We start from the raw sequence: 13,412 nt of genomic DNA, 5'->3' as shown, positions 1-13,412 counted from the left end.
TAAATAGAATCAACTGATGCATTAAATAGAATCAAAATGGACTTTTACATTGTTACCAAAAATTTCAAATAAATTCTAGTATACAGTATACAGAAAAAATAATGTATTATGGTTTCCACAATATTAAGCAGTACACCTGTCACTGAAGACTGGAGTAATGGCTGCGGAGTTATTTTAAATAGTAATAATATTTCACAATATTACTGTTTTTGTGTATTTTTAAACAAATCAGTGCAGCCTTAGTGAGCATAAGAAACAAAACCTATCTTAAACTTTTGAAATGTAGCGTATATGCACTAATCTAAAAATAATAAACAGCCATATGTTTTGCCATATATTTTTTATAAATCAAACTTTTGAAGCATGTAATATTCCATGTAGAGAATATGAATATTTTGAAGTGATAAATCATATTCAGAATCACATTTTCAACTGCATTATCTAGTCAACCAACTGATTCATTTTAAATACAGTTTAAATGAATTTAAAATATTTTCATATTTGCTACTAAGGTTTAAAATCTGTGATGCTGTTAAATCTCTTTGACTCAGTGATGTACTGCCACAACATTTAAAAAAAAATGCAATTAATGTTATTGTGAAATTCATAATACATTATTTTTATTTTAAATTGACAGTTATATATGATAATGACTAAAATATGATAATGTATAAATCTAAATAATAATAATATAATAAATTAAATATCACTTAAGACAATATTTATCATATTAAAATATATACTTTAGTAATAATAATATGCACATGAATAATTCTAGATTATATTACAATAATTAGCATATTAATATGATAAAACATTCACGCTCATAAAATAGCACTAAGCTAATCTTCTGCATATCATCAGGAGGCGTGCGTCAGCATTTCTAATGTTCTCTCCCCCTCTCTCTTTCCTCCCGCTGCAGTGGGAGATCAATCTCAGGCTGCGAGGCTAATTAAAACAGGCAGGACGGCTGGCTGTGTCAAATTCACCTGGAAGCTCTGGAGAGGAATGGTCTGAGGAGTCATCCTGCGCCTGAGCGCCGGGGCCGATTTGGGCCTAGGACGCTTCACTTCTGGTTCCTCTGGCCGCATCCGGCCGATGTCCTCCTCGCAGGACTTCCTGGAGCTCAAGACCTTGCCCTCGCGCCCCGCCTCGGTGAAGTACAGGTTGCCGTTGCGGTCCTCCTGCTTGGGTTCGTGGACAGACATGACGGTGATGGTGGACTCCGAGGCGGAGCTGCCCTGATGTTTGTGCTTGAACTTGAAGGAGTCGCTACGTGTGGGCGGGGTCGGAGGAGCCGGGGCGGAGTCCGCTTTTAAAGGTTGAGGCGATTGGTAATCTGTCTTTGACAGTGCATCTGGTCTTTTGAAGGTTTCGGCATCGATGGGCTTTCTTTGCTTGGGCGACCTGTAGATGGAGAGTTGCGCCGGGCTGTCGGTTGTCATGGCAACACCCATCACCATTTTAGGCCAAGTGCCGCCACTGTGTTGCTTCTCCAGACTGGTTTCCAGGGTAACGCATTCAGGGCCGACTGACTCCGAGCGGATGTAGCGGACCTCCTGAAAGGCACTGCCGCTGTAGCGGGCCGGTCCCAGCTCTGAAGCGGGTCGGAGAGTGTTAGGGTGCAAGGTGGAGATGGGAAACACCTTCCTCTCAGAATAACCGCTCTCCTCCATGTCAGTCCTGGTCTTTCTTCTCTCGCCGCCCGAGTCGCCGCTGTAAATGTCTGTCTGAGTGGAGCTGTTGTGTTTGAGGTTTCTGCTGTTTCGAGAATGGATATCCGACAGGTGGATTCTGCCGTTGGATTTCTCGGCCTCCCGCAGGCTCTCAAAGATGTTCTGCCCCGATGTGCTCTGGGGAAAAACCTGTTAATGGACAGGTTCAGCACAACTGGCATAAATAAAACAACAACATCAATAAAACAGACATTCAGAGACACATAAACTACTGTTACTGTGACCCATTTCGCAAAGCCGGTTTCAGAGGCAACCCAGTTAAAACCGAGTTTAGTTCGGGTTCAGGAAGTGTTTCTCACCATGGTAACACATGCTTTTTATTCTGACTAGGAGATCACAAACCAAAACTGGACAATCAGATGTGAACAAAGTGTCATATCTGATGCAAATGTTAACGTCTGCTCCAAATTAAAACACTTCACAATGAAAGTATTTTAGGGATGCAATTGTAACAATTTTTTCTCCTATTTATTATATTTATTTTATATGAATTATATATTATATATTTAATGCATTACATGTAAGCAATTATATTTTCACAACTGATATTTTAACTGTTTTTTAAGCACTTTGTGAACATATATAAATGATATGTATAATTAAATTAATTTAGTTGATTCACTTGCATTAATAGAGTTAGATATTTTCTTTCAGCTGCCCTTGCAAACTTTAATGGCAGTGGCAATGTTTCATCCCTTTCTTGTAAATGTATTTAAGTTCCTGATTTTTTTTTTAATAACAATCTCTTTATCTTCAGCAGAGAAGTGCATTTCGGTGAACCCACAGATCCTGATCTAAACCAGGTTGGATTTAGTTTTTAGTTTAATCAACTCTAAAGCTACTCTAAAACTCAACTAGCTTCATGTACCAGGCCACAGGTTTCTTAGGGTTAATTTAATCCAGTAACAAATTGACTTTTTGCTAAGCTCCACCCCACGTCATGCTCTTCATGATTACTTGTGAATGAGGTCATTTAGAAATCCACAACATGTATATAAAGTTACAAAATGTTGTGTTTATGATTTCATAGTACCTTGTGTAACTACTATCGAGAAATCACCATTATATTATATAAAAAAAAAATGTTTAAAACCATTCAAACACAATAATTATGGTTAGTTAGCCTAAGAAAGCATTCATTTGCAGATGTTATTAGCAAAGGCCCGGATGATTACTGAAAGCAGTAATGAGAAGACTTGACTTCCTCAGCAACATCTCAGAGTTGGTATTCCGACTCAGAAACAACTGTCTTGTAATAAAACTTAGAATAAATGTCACGGCAGCACCTTGGCATGTGGTAATGAGAGCGGTGCACACGCTCAGACAGCAGTGAGAGAACAATCACCTTCATGAGCGAGAGAGCGAGCGAGTCCCTGCCGCCCCTCAGCAGAGCCTCACATTCACTCAGAGATTTGTTATCCAGAGCGATCCCATTTATCTAGGGAGAAAGAAATTTAGGTCAGCGCTTCACCAAAGAAAAGTGCCAGCAGACTTTTCAATCCTTCTATTTTCAAACCTAGAAATGACTTCGGAAACTTGAGAACAGAGACAAAGAGATGCTTGGTGAATGAAAGGATGGTGCACTTTCAAGATCTCCAGTTCAGATAAATCTTTTAAAACGTAAAGAAATAGTTCACTCAGAAATATACTCTGTCAAGGTTTACTCATCCTCAAGTTGGGCCAAACCTAAACTGACTGACTTTCTTCTATGAAACAGACAGAAGAAATGTCATCAGACTCAAGCTGTTGAGGTTTTTTTTTTTTTTTTAAATGGTAGAAAGCAGCTAGAAGCATCATAAAAGGGGTCCATATTGCTTGTGCACTATATTTCCAAGTCTTTTCAAGTCATATAATAGCTTCATATGAGGAACAGCCCAAACTATTGAAAATAGATCTCAAAACAAATATGGTGATATTAGACATCAGGTTTGGCAACGAAACACAAGAATCAAATTGTCCAATTTCAATTGCCATTTATGTGATTTTGTAGTACATACAACTTACTAGGTAATTTTATCACTACAACATATGCATTAAGTAAGCTGAAGTACCAACAACAAAGCTCTTTGAATTGAATTAATTAAACTAACACTGAAAAGTAACATTGGTCTATTTCTAACATTAAGTTATCATATAGCTTCAGAAGACTTTTGGTACTTCTATGGGTGTTTTTGTTATTTTGTAATTCACAAGTCTTAAGGACCTTGCACACTGATTCCAAAACCGTCTGAAATTATCGCATGTTAAAAGATAAATACAACCTTATGTTGGGTCAATCACGTTTACACACTGCCTCCGAAAAGTTCATCCATCATAAAAAAAAAAATTGGATCGGGTTAAATTTTCTATGTTTTTCTTATCCGTAGCAAGCATTTTGAGACGTGTTTTGAAAATTTAGAGCCAAGGTACAAGCGAACGCCAAAATTCAGAATGGCGCCTAACAAGTTGATCCCCTTCATCTCGTAGCACAAAGCACTGTATAGGTCCTTGCACAGAGTTCACGGAAATTATTGGACTTCTTTTTAATATGTGGCTCTAGTATCACTAGCAAAGCATCAAACTGAGTCACTGACATCCTGAAGTGTATAAACGTGATTGACACAACATGAGGTCGTATTTATTTGTTAATGTGCAAAAATTTCAGACGAACGTTTCAGACTCGTTGTGCCCCATTTACTTTCATCATATGGAAACAGGCAACCATTCTTCAACTTCCTTCTTATGCTCATGTGTTCCACGATACCCATGACAAGCCATGTGAGTTTAGAAATATATGAGTGCAAGCAAATCATGAAAGAATTGTCATTTTTGAGTGAACTACTGTATCTCTTTAATGATAAGAACCAGCAGATGTAGCACTACTGATTGAGCCATACGACATGGCCAATATTAGAGCCAAAAGGTTACGGATATCTTCTACCCAGTATCTATCATGGAGTCAAAAGTAACACCTGATCCGCTCTCAGGATTAACATCTGTGTTACTTATCACCAGTCTTATACTCATCACCTCCATTTAAGGAGAGGAGTGGATTTGATTGGCAGTTCGTCTAATGAGCCCCCATGCATTTCAGATAAGGAACTGGATTAAAAATCTGCTTCATTTAGGAGGTTGTAATGAGAGTTAAGGTCAGACTTTTATAAGAGCAAATCGGATCCTTGACAGCAGCGATCTGCCTTCAATTTGAGGAAGGATCGCATGACTGCTGGATGTCTTACGGCAATCAGGCGGTCTCCGATGGTAAGAGATCCCTCTCTGGCAGCTGGGCTGCCCGGTGCGATAGCGGCCACGTATACGCCACCCTCAAGAGTGATGCCAGCGTCTGGGAGGGTGCAGAGCAAAACCAAGGGCCATTAATAAGAAAACAAGGAAAATGAGTCGAAAAAAATATGTGTGATGTTTCAGAAGTAAGTGATACCTTTGTGTCCGACGAGATTAATGTGGACAGGAATAACCAGTCTTCCTCCTAAAGATTTTCTCCTGCGAATGACCATATTGATCAGCCCTCCTCCATTAAGTACGGCTTTGATGACCTGCTTGCTGTCTTTGTTGGTCAGGTCCACATCATTTATCTTCAGCAGCCAATCATTCACCCTATTGAGAGAGGCACGGCTGGTCAGGACAAAACTATGAGCAGGGAAATGAGCGAGTAATCATTATCTGAAAAACACTCAATATCTGGATCCACCTCAATCTTCCATCCGCGATACTTCCTTTGTCCACTCTGGTCACAAATATCCCACAATCCCCTGGTAAATATGGATCATTCACCCCCTCTGCGATATCAAACCCCATTGCCTTCAAATCCATGTCGTCCTGTGAGAAGATAATGAGAGAGAGGCTGATGAGACCTCACCAAATAGAGGAAGACAATAAAGACGAGGAAAAAAAAACTTAAATGAGCAAACTGGAACCATGAAGGTAAATGCAAGAACTTAAGATATTTTTAAGACCAACAAAAAAAAAAAAAAAAAAAATGCTTGATTAGCTCCCAATCACTACAATATAGAAATAAAAATTGCAGTAATTGTGTCTTGTTGTTCAGTGCAAATGTCTTCAGATTTTTAAATCAAGATGCATTTACTGATGCAAAATAAAATTAAACCAGAAGTCTTGTTTTATGAGAAACTGATGTAAATAAATGAAGTGAGTTTTTCATTAAAAAAAGAACAAATATCTGCCAATGGGCTCAGAAAAATCAGTTCAATTCAAAGGGAAAGCAAGTTTTCATACCCCACTGAAAGATATTTGTTCTAGTTTTAAACAAACTCAATTTTATTCAGCTTGTCAGAAAACAAGACTTCATATCTTCAATTTGCAACTCTAGCAAATATATCTCGATTTAAGGATGTTTAAATATTTGTATTGGAAAAATATTCATTTTTAACAATGCATGCAACATTTCATTTATTGTCTTTAAGAAATAAAGACTTTCTGCTCTGGTTTAAGACCTTTTTAGTCCTTCATTTGTGATCTGCAGAAACCCAGTATAAGGTAGCTATATGTGTTTAGTTTAGGTTTATGGTTACGTATAGGGTTAGGACCCACTTATGTAAATACTATATTCAGCACAAAAATATGTGCATGCAGAATAGGACTACAAAATTAGTCCTACTAATTAATATTATTTTTGTTATATTTTTAAGTAATTTTCCAAGGCTGGAAAACATCAATTTAAATATTCCCAGATATTTTCCACACCTGTAAGATCAATATATTTTTTTCTTTAGGGTTTTTGTATTCTTACCCGATCCTTCTCAAACTCCACCACCTCGGTCTCCCATTCTAATGAGTCTGTGTCTATGGCTGAATCATGGGAGCTGTGAGCCATTAGCTGGCAAAAATGTGCCTCCTTCTCCAACTGGCTCTCCATCTTCTCCCTTTATTGGTAGAGAGAGCACAAAACGAAAAGACAGATCATTTTCTCTCTCATCTCTCCAAACAGTCATCTAACTCATCTCACGCCCACAAAACCCAACACAAAACAGCAAGAATGTCAAGAGTCAACAGTCCTTGTGAAGACCATCTCTCTTTGTCTGAAGAGTTGCTGATGCAAGACTGGGAAAACCGCTGTCTTACAAGCCTACTGGATGATGCGGGTTGGCATCAGGGCATCGTTTGCCACAGTCTGTGTAATCTGTAACACCTGTGCTAGATGGAGATGTTATAAAAGTGGCATCAAGGTCAAACCTTAAAATTGGAAAGAAAAAAAACAGGACCAAGTGTTTGGGGAATACTGGCAAACTGTCACTAAGATTCATAGACTCAGAGAAAGAAAAGCCTGGAGGGCATCAGTGACATAAAAAAACTTAAGAAAAGTCTAGTGCAAGAGGGTGGGGGTGCTCTGGAGCTTTTGATGGGAACGGACTAACCACTAGGGGGCGTATGAAGCAGAAATTTAATCAAAAATGAAAACTAGGGACTGAGCCTGGTTACCAATTAGCCGACTAAGACCAAAAATCAATCCCAACAGGGCCACGAATCATTTGTCTAATTAATATAATTGGGCATTATGCACGCTAAATTATCTGCTGCCTGTCATCCATACGCACACTCAATTTATATTTATTAAATTGATTTAGTCCAATATATTTTAATAATTATTTAATAATTAATTTATTTACTTATGCATTTATTAATTGTGATATTTAATTGCATTACATAATTCATGCATTTTTATTAATTTATTCACTCAAAATAATTATATTATATTATTATTATTATCATTATTATTATTACTTAACTTATTTTTGCATTTACAGTACACATTTCATAATGTACATTTTATTGACTTAATTACATTATGTTACTGATTACTTAATTCAAAAATTCATTATCATCATTACTACATTCATACTAATATTAAGTATTATTAAAATTATTATTACTTGCATTTTAAGATATTATCGTTGTAAATTAAATCATTATAATTATAAATTATTAAAACATTATTACTTGCATTTATAAGTGATGTGAATTAAATAAATTACAATAAACATGGCAATGTACATTTCATTTATTATGTTATGTTTATTATATTATTGCCACATTCATTCATTATTATTATTATTATTATTATCATTTACAAGTTATTATGGCTACAAACTTGGAAAAGTTTACAATGAATATTCCATAATGTAAAATTCTTAAATTTCTATTTAAATTTCACAGCCACATAACATTGACTTTAAAAATACTATAAAGTTATTTGGCCACTTTTGATTGTTCAGACCTTTGTAAGAATAAAATTCAGAAACTTCTATTTGTGCAACATTTACAAGAGATGTAAATTAAAGAGATGTAAACAACTGACTGAAAGATTGTCAGAGAGAAGCAGAACTAAACAGTGTTTACTTGAGCTCTTTAAGTTCCCTGGCCGCATCGTTCCGCTGCTTCCTCATGTCGTCAAGGTTACGCAGGGCATCAGCCAGATCGCTGACGGCACGGTCTCTCTCTCTGCGCAGATTATCACACAAAGTCCTGCCAAAACACAACAAAGACACACTCAAGTATCAGCATCAGCAGTCGCATGTCATCAAATTCCTAGACTGCTTAATTCAGTGGCAAATGTTACCGTATGCTCTCTCTCTCAGCAACAATCTTGTCTCTTTCCTGAAAGGCCCAGTCTCTGCGACACTTGGCCACCTCGGCCTCCTGCACAGCCTCCTTCAGCTCCTGGGACATGGCTTCACACTGCTTCCGCAACACATCAATCTCCTTATTGGCACGCTCCATGTCCAGCGTGGCCGAGTCTTGTTTCTGTATCAAAAACATTCATGATGAATATGATTGCAGATGATTTCATCACCAAAATGTGTTTTAAGGCATAAATTAAGACATCTGTGAAGTCATATTAGTGAAATGAGTTAAATGGACTTCACCAGAAGGCTTTGAGTCTTAAAGACACTGCAGAGCTGTTAGAGACCTCTAGTGGAGTCTAACAGCACTGCGGCTTCAAACTGAAAAAATCTGCCTTGAGTTATTTTTTACTGGAATAATCCAATGGCCCAAAGTTTATGAGATTTTTATGAGCTTTGTGGTTTGTAGTGTTTGTTTGTGTATGAAGACAGGTAAGGGATAAGAGGTGAGGATACATTGCTTTGAGATCTGACCTAAGATTCATTGCACAAACAGCCCCTTAGACATTTCTGCCCGAAGAACAGCAGATAACTGCAGTGACAGAGCAGCAGCTGATAAATATCTCTGATAAAAACTGAACAACAATGGTAAAATACAATATAAAAAAATATTACTTTGGAGCCGTGGATATGCAGAAGCACACACATTGTCGTGAGTCATGGTCTGCACTCTGAATCTGGTATTATTTATATTTAAATAATTAAAAACAAGGGTGTTGTAGTGATATACACTACAGTTCGAAAGCTTGCGGTTGGCAATATTTTTTTTTATGTTTTTAATATCTCTTATGTCCACCAAGGCTGCAATTATTCGATTAAAAACACAGTAAAAACAGCAATATTGTGAAATAACTATTTTCTATTTGAATATATTTTAAAATGTCGTTTATTCCTGTGATGTCAAAGCTGAATTTTCAGCATCATAACTCCAGTCTTCAGTGTCACATGATCCTTCAGAAATCATTCTAATATGCTGACCTGGTGTTCAATAAACATTCATCAATGTTGCAAACAGCTGCGCTGCTGAAATATTTGAAACTGCTGAAAACAGTCAAAACTCATTAAAAATGTTGAATGTGAAGATTTAGTCTGAATGCTCTAAATTTTTTAACTTCTTTTTCATCTTTATCATTGTTTGTTCTGTCTAGACCCTTTCATTTTCCAAGGGCACTTTTAAAGGTGCTGTATGTAAGTTTTATACTCTACTAAAGCATAAAAATACCATATGTTTGCAGATATTTAAGAAACATGCTAAGTTAACATACATGTTTATCTGAAGAACAATGCTACAGTCAGTAATTCTCCTTTGAAAATGTGCGTTCCAGGCCGGAATGTGAGTCTCTGTTTTGGTTTCTCTCAGTTTACCCAATTGTATTTCAGCACCCCGGGTTGCCAGCTGGCGGAAAACACAACGTATTTCATTTCAATCATCATCAAGTGCGCACGTTCCTGTTGGTGTCGTCAATCTGGCAACCTGCGTGTGCATCAAGTCTGAGAAGGAGGAGCCGGGTGAAAAATACCCTCTCCAATATTTTGAATTTGGACTGCAATACCTAGTTCAACCACTCGGTGTCAATCCTACAATACAGCACCTTTAAGCACTTGCATTAGTAATGTTAAAATCACTTTCCTTAACTAACAGCATTAAAGAGATCAAGTGAAATGATTGGTACAACTTAACTAGCCAATAAATGAACAGATGCAGCACAGTTATTGTCAGATGTGTCTTTTTGCAGATACTCAGTTATTTAGCATTTTCTCCACAATCCAGACTCAACAAGGGAAATTTCTCCCTGTTGAAACATTAAGGCACTGAGCAGAATGCCAAAACTAAAAATAAAGTACTTTACTATTCACATTTCCATATATTATTTTACCAGGCCTGGAACTTTCCCTGCGTCTACCACAGAAGATTTTCCATAGAAGATTGGATGCAGCATTAGAATATGAAATATGTATTTAATATTGTAATTTATGTGACCATATATCGAATCCCAGACTGTAAGCACCTGTCTGGCCTGGTAGTATTCCCGCAGTAACTGGTCTCTCTGGATGATGGCTTCGGTTCTCTCTTTCCTGGCCACATCTCTTTCCTCCCGCACAGTCTCGATGTCTTTACAGGCCTGACTCAGCTCTTTCTGGGCCTCCGCTTTGTCCTTCACTTCATGGCAGTATTTTTCCAGCAGCTCGTTTCTCTCACAGATGGCACGGTCTCGATCCACCAGCGATGAATTTAGCTCCTACAAAAAGACACAGACGTCAGCGACAGTTATACGCTATTGATTTAAAGTGCTTTTTCAAAACAGCATGTTATTCACTGGCTGCCTAGCACAAACTTGGCAACAAAAGGTTGATTTACAGAACAGAGGGCATATAAAAAGAAGGCTCAGTCACACCTTTATCTTACAGTAAATACTGTATTCAGTGATACAGTGAGTTTCCCCAAATGACTTCTGACCATATACTAGATCAGAGCGACAATATTGCACAGATATCTAATATCTGTTATTAGTGACGTGTTACCTGTCTGAGAGCTTCCAGCTCCTCACTGGCCACCATCCTCTCAGAGGAGGTGTTTTTGAGCCGGGCTTCCGCCGCCTCCAGCTCCGTCTGCAGCTTGTCCAGCTCTTTAATGACCTGGTCCCTCTCGCTCATGATCAGCCTGTATTCATTAAACACAGAATCCCGCTCCTCCTTGTATTTCTCTGCATCCTTGACCGCCTTCAGCTGGAAGTTCTTGTAGCGCGTCACCTCCGACTGGAGTCTCTCCATCTCTCTCTGCAGCTCCTTGTTCTGGGCCGAGGCTTTATTCAGCTCCTGCTGCACAGAGTCAAACCTGACGGGTTTCAAATCAAAAATGTCAATTAATTAGTATTTCGGTTAATGAGTGCTTTTCATTATTAAAAAGATATCAAGAATTATATCTGGTGTCTGAATCATTTTTGGTTTGACTATATATATATATATATATATATATATATATAATATATATATATATATATATATATATATATATATATATATATATATATATATATATATATATATAAAATGAATGTCATTAAGGTTGTCAAACTTGATTATCCTCTTAGTTCTGTTTAACATATTTGACCATATTTCAAATGCAAAGATGCAGATTGTGTTTGATATGATTGTAATGTCTGAAAGTTAAAAAGATGTTAATGTATAACATTTAAGTATGCGTTCTGTGAAAAATGTGAATGCATTTTTTTTTTTTTAATGCCTGTCAATCAAAACTAGGCAAATTCAGGGAAATTTGATTATGCTTTCAGCTCTTTTTGCCTCAAATTCAGAACAGAAAAAATCCCTTTAAATTTACTTTAAGTGCGTTATACAACACACTGCTTGTACCGTCTCATAGATGTAGACCACTGCTGTTGGTACTGGATGGCCGTGTCACGCTGTTTAAGCAGAGCATCTGTTTGTTTTTGCAAGCGCCTGTTCTCCTCCTCCACCTGTTCCAGTCGACTCAGATCCGTGTTGTGATTGGCCACCTTCTCACTGTAGCGTTTGCTCAAGACGTCGTATTCCTTCTTCACCCCCTCCAGCTTATCCATCGCTGTATCGTAGAGCTTGTTCAAAACCTCTGATGACCCGTTCTCCCTGATTACCTGTATCCAAAAAGACTTTCATGAACCTGATTTACTGTGTGGCTTCAAAGAAACAAAATAACAGCAACAACAACAACAACAAAAATAATAAATAAATAAAAACAAAACCCTGATAACCTGTCAAAAAAGGCTTTCATGAATCTGATCTACTGTAAAGTGTCAAAGAAAAAAAATACAAGAAACAAACAAAAAAATAAATAAAACAAAATTCTGATAACCTGTCAAAAAAGGCTTTCATGAATCTTATTTACTGTGTGGTGCCAACTGTCAAAGAAACAAATCAAAAAACAAAAACAAAAACAAAAGAAAAAACAAAACCATGATTACCTTTGTTGAAAACATCTCTAAAGAACCTGATTTACTGTGTGTTGGAAACAAAATAAAATAAAATAAAACAAAACAAAACAAAAACAAAACAAACAAAAAAAAACTGATTTAACAGCTTTAATGAATCTGATTTATTGCATGTGTCAAAGAAACAAAACAAAAAAAGACAGTCAAAATAAAAACAACACTACTTATTTGTACTAAAATGGTTTACAAAGCTTTCTGTTATTAATTATATTGGTCAGTCCTAAAGATATTGAAAACAGCAAACTGTTGGTGCATTAATGTAGAATTCAACTGATGTGTGATTATACTCCTACATATATCACCTGTTAAAAATTGGCTTTTATCATCCCTTGAATTAAAGTTTGACATTGCAAACGCCAGAGGGCGATCATGAGTCTATAAAACATCTCCTGTACTTGCATGCCAAAAGCTGTCACTGCACTTATACACAAATACACAACACTGAATTCAGCAATAAACAAACAGCATTAAGTCTTTTGCAAAAATGTTGACCACTATGTGTCCTAATGACATAATCGAAGGCAATTTCCCATTTAGGCAATAAACCCACACCTCAGTGGCCCCTGACCATGCCACAACGGGATTTCACATGCTGAGTGATTGGCATCTGTATCTAACTCTCCTCTAGGCCATGTAATCAGTGCTTAGAGTATTGACTAACTGTAAAAGTCTCTGTCCTTTTCCATCAGTCAGCAAGCACTTGCCCTTCCAGGCTGACCTTTTTCAAGCAGGCGGTGAGCGTTTTGTGCAGCCAGTGGGCAGCGTAAGCACTGCTGACGGGTCAAAACACGGTTCAATCTGAGCGCTACAGCACAGATCCCATGGCACGCCTGATCTGACCTCTTTGCGACAATTAAGACAGTTTCAGACACACAAGCAGGAGCTATCCTAATGCTTTAAACCTTTCCATTTGTGTTCGTGGGTTTAATCCGGAAGGAAGCCTGATTAATCAATCCGACAGGAAAAGGCTCATTCCTTCATAGTAGCTGCAGAGAGCAGACAGTGTGTTGACACGGTGGCATCTGACTGAATAATCTCCCGTCCCCTGGCTT

At 37.5% G+C, this 13,412-nt stretch overlaps 1 protein-coding gene across 5 annotated transcripts in view; it reads right to left on the bottom strand.

The window, feature by feature from the left end:
* LOC109082943 (disks large homolog 5-like) overlaps positions 1 to 13,412 on the bottom strand; it is a 60,937-nt gene that overhangs the window by 17,710 nt on the left and 29,815 nt on the right. For 4 of the 5 annotated variants that reach the window (XR_006156244.1, XM_042736481.1, XM_042736485.1 and 1 more), the window contains exons 6-16: positions 11,747 to 12,006; positions 10,898 to 11,210; positions 10,384 to 10,614; positions 8,311 to 8,495; positions 8,091 to 8,216; positions 6,484 to 6,616; positions 5,425 to 5,552; positions 5,155 to 5,330; positions 4,955 to 5,058; positions 3,082 to 3,174; positions 990 to 1,865 (exon numbers count right to left, since the gene is read on the bottom strand). Coding sequence is in view for 4 of the 5 variants with exons in the window: in XM_042736481.1 (XP_042592415.1) it covers positions 990 to 1,865; positions 3,082 to 3,174; positions 4,955 to 5,058; positions 5,155 to 5,330; positions 5,425 to 5,552; positions 6,484 to 6,616; positions 8,091 to 8,216; positions 8,311 to 8,495; positions 10,384 to 10,614; positions 10,898 to 11,210; positions 11,747 to 12,006 (2,625 nt within the window). In the remaining variant the exon portion in view is untranslated. The remainder of the gene's footprint in view (positions 1 to 989; positions 1,866 to 3,081; positions 3,175 to 4,954; positions 5,059 to 5,154; positions 5,331 to 5,424; positions 5,553 to 6,483; positions 6,617 to 8,090; positions 8,217 to 8,310; positions 8,496 to 10,383; positions 10,615 to 10,897; positions 11,211 to 11,746; positions 12,007 to 13,412) is intronic. The other variant, XM_042736484.1, reaches the window with a different exon arrangement.

The sequence above is a fragment of the Cyprinus carpio genome, chromosome B13 (genome assembly GCF_018340385.1).
Source record: "Cyprinus carpio isolate SPL01 chromosome B13, ASM1834038v1, whole genome shotgun sequence".
Taxonomy (NCBI): Eukaryota; Metazoa; Chordata; class Actinopteri; order Cypriniformes; family Cyprinidae; genus Cyprinus; species Cyprinus carpio.
The sequence above is the reverse complement of the archived record's forward strand: the minus strand, read 5'-3'. Positions and strand labels throughout refer to the sequence as shown.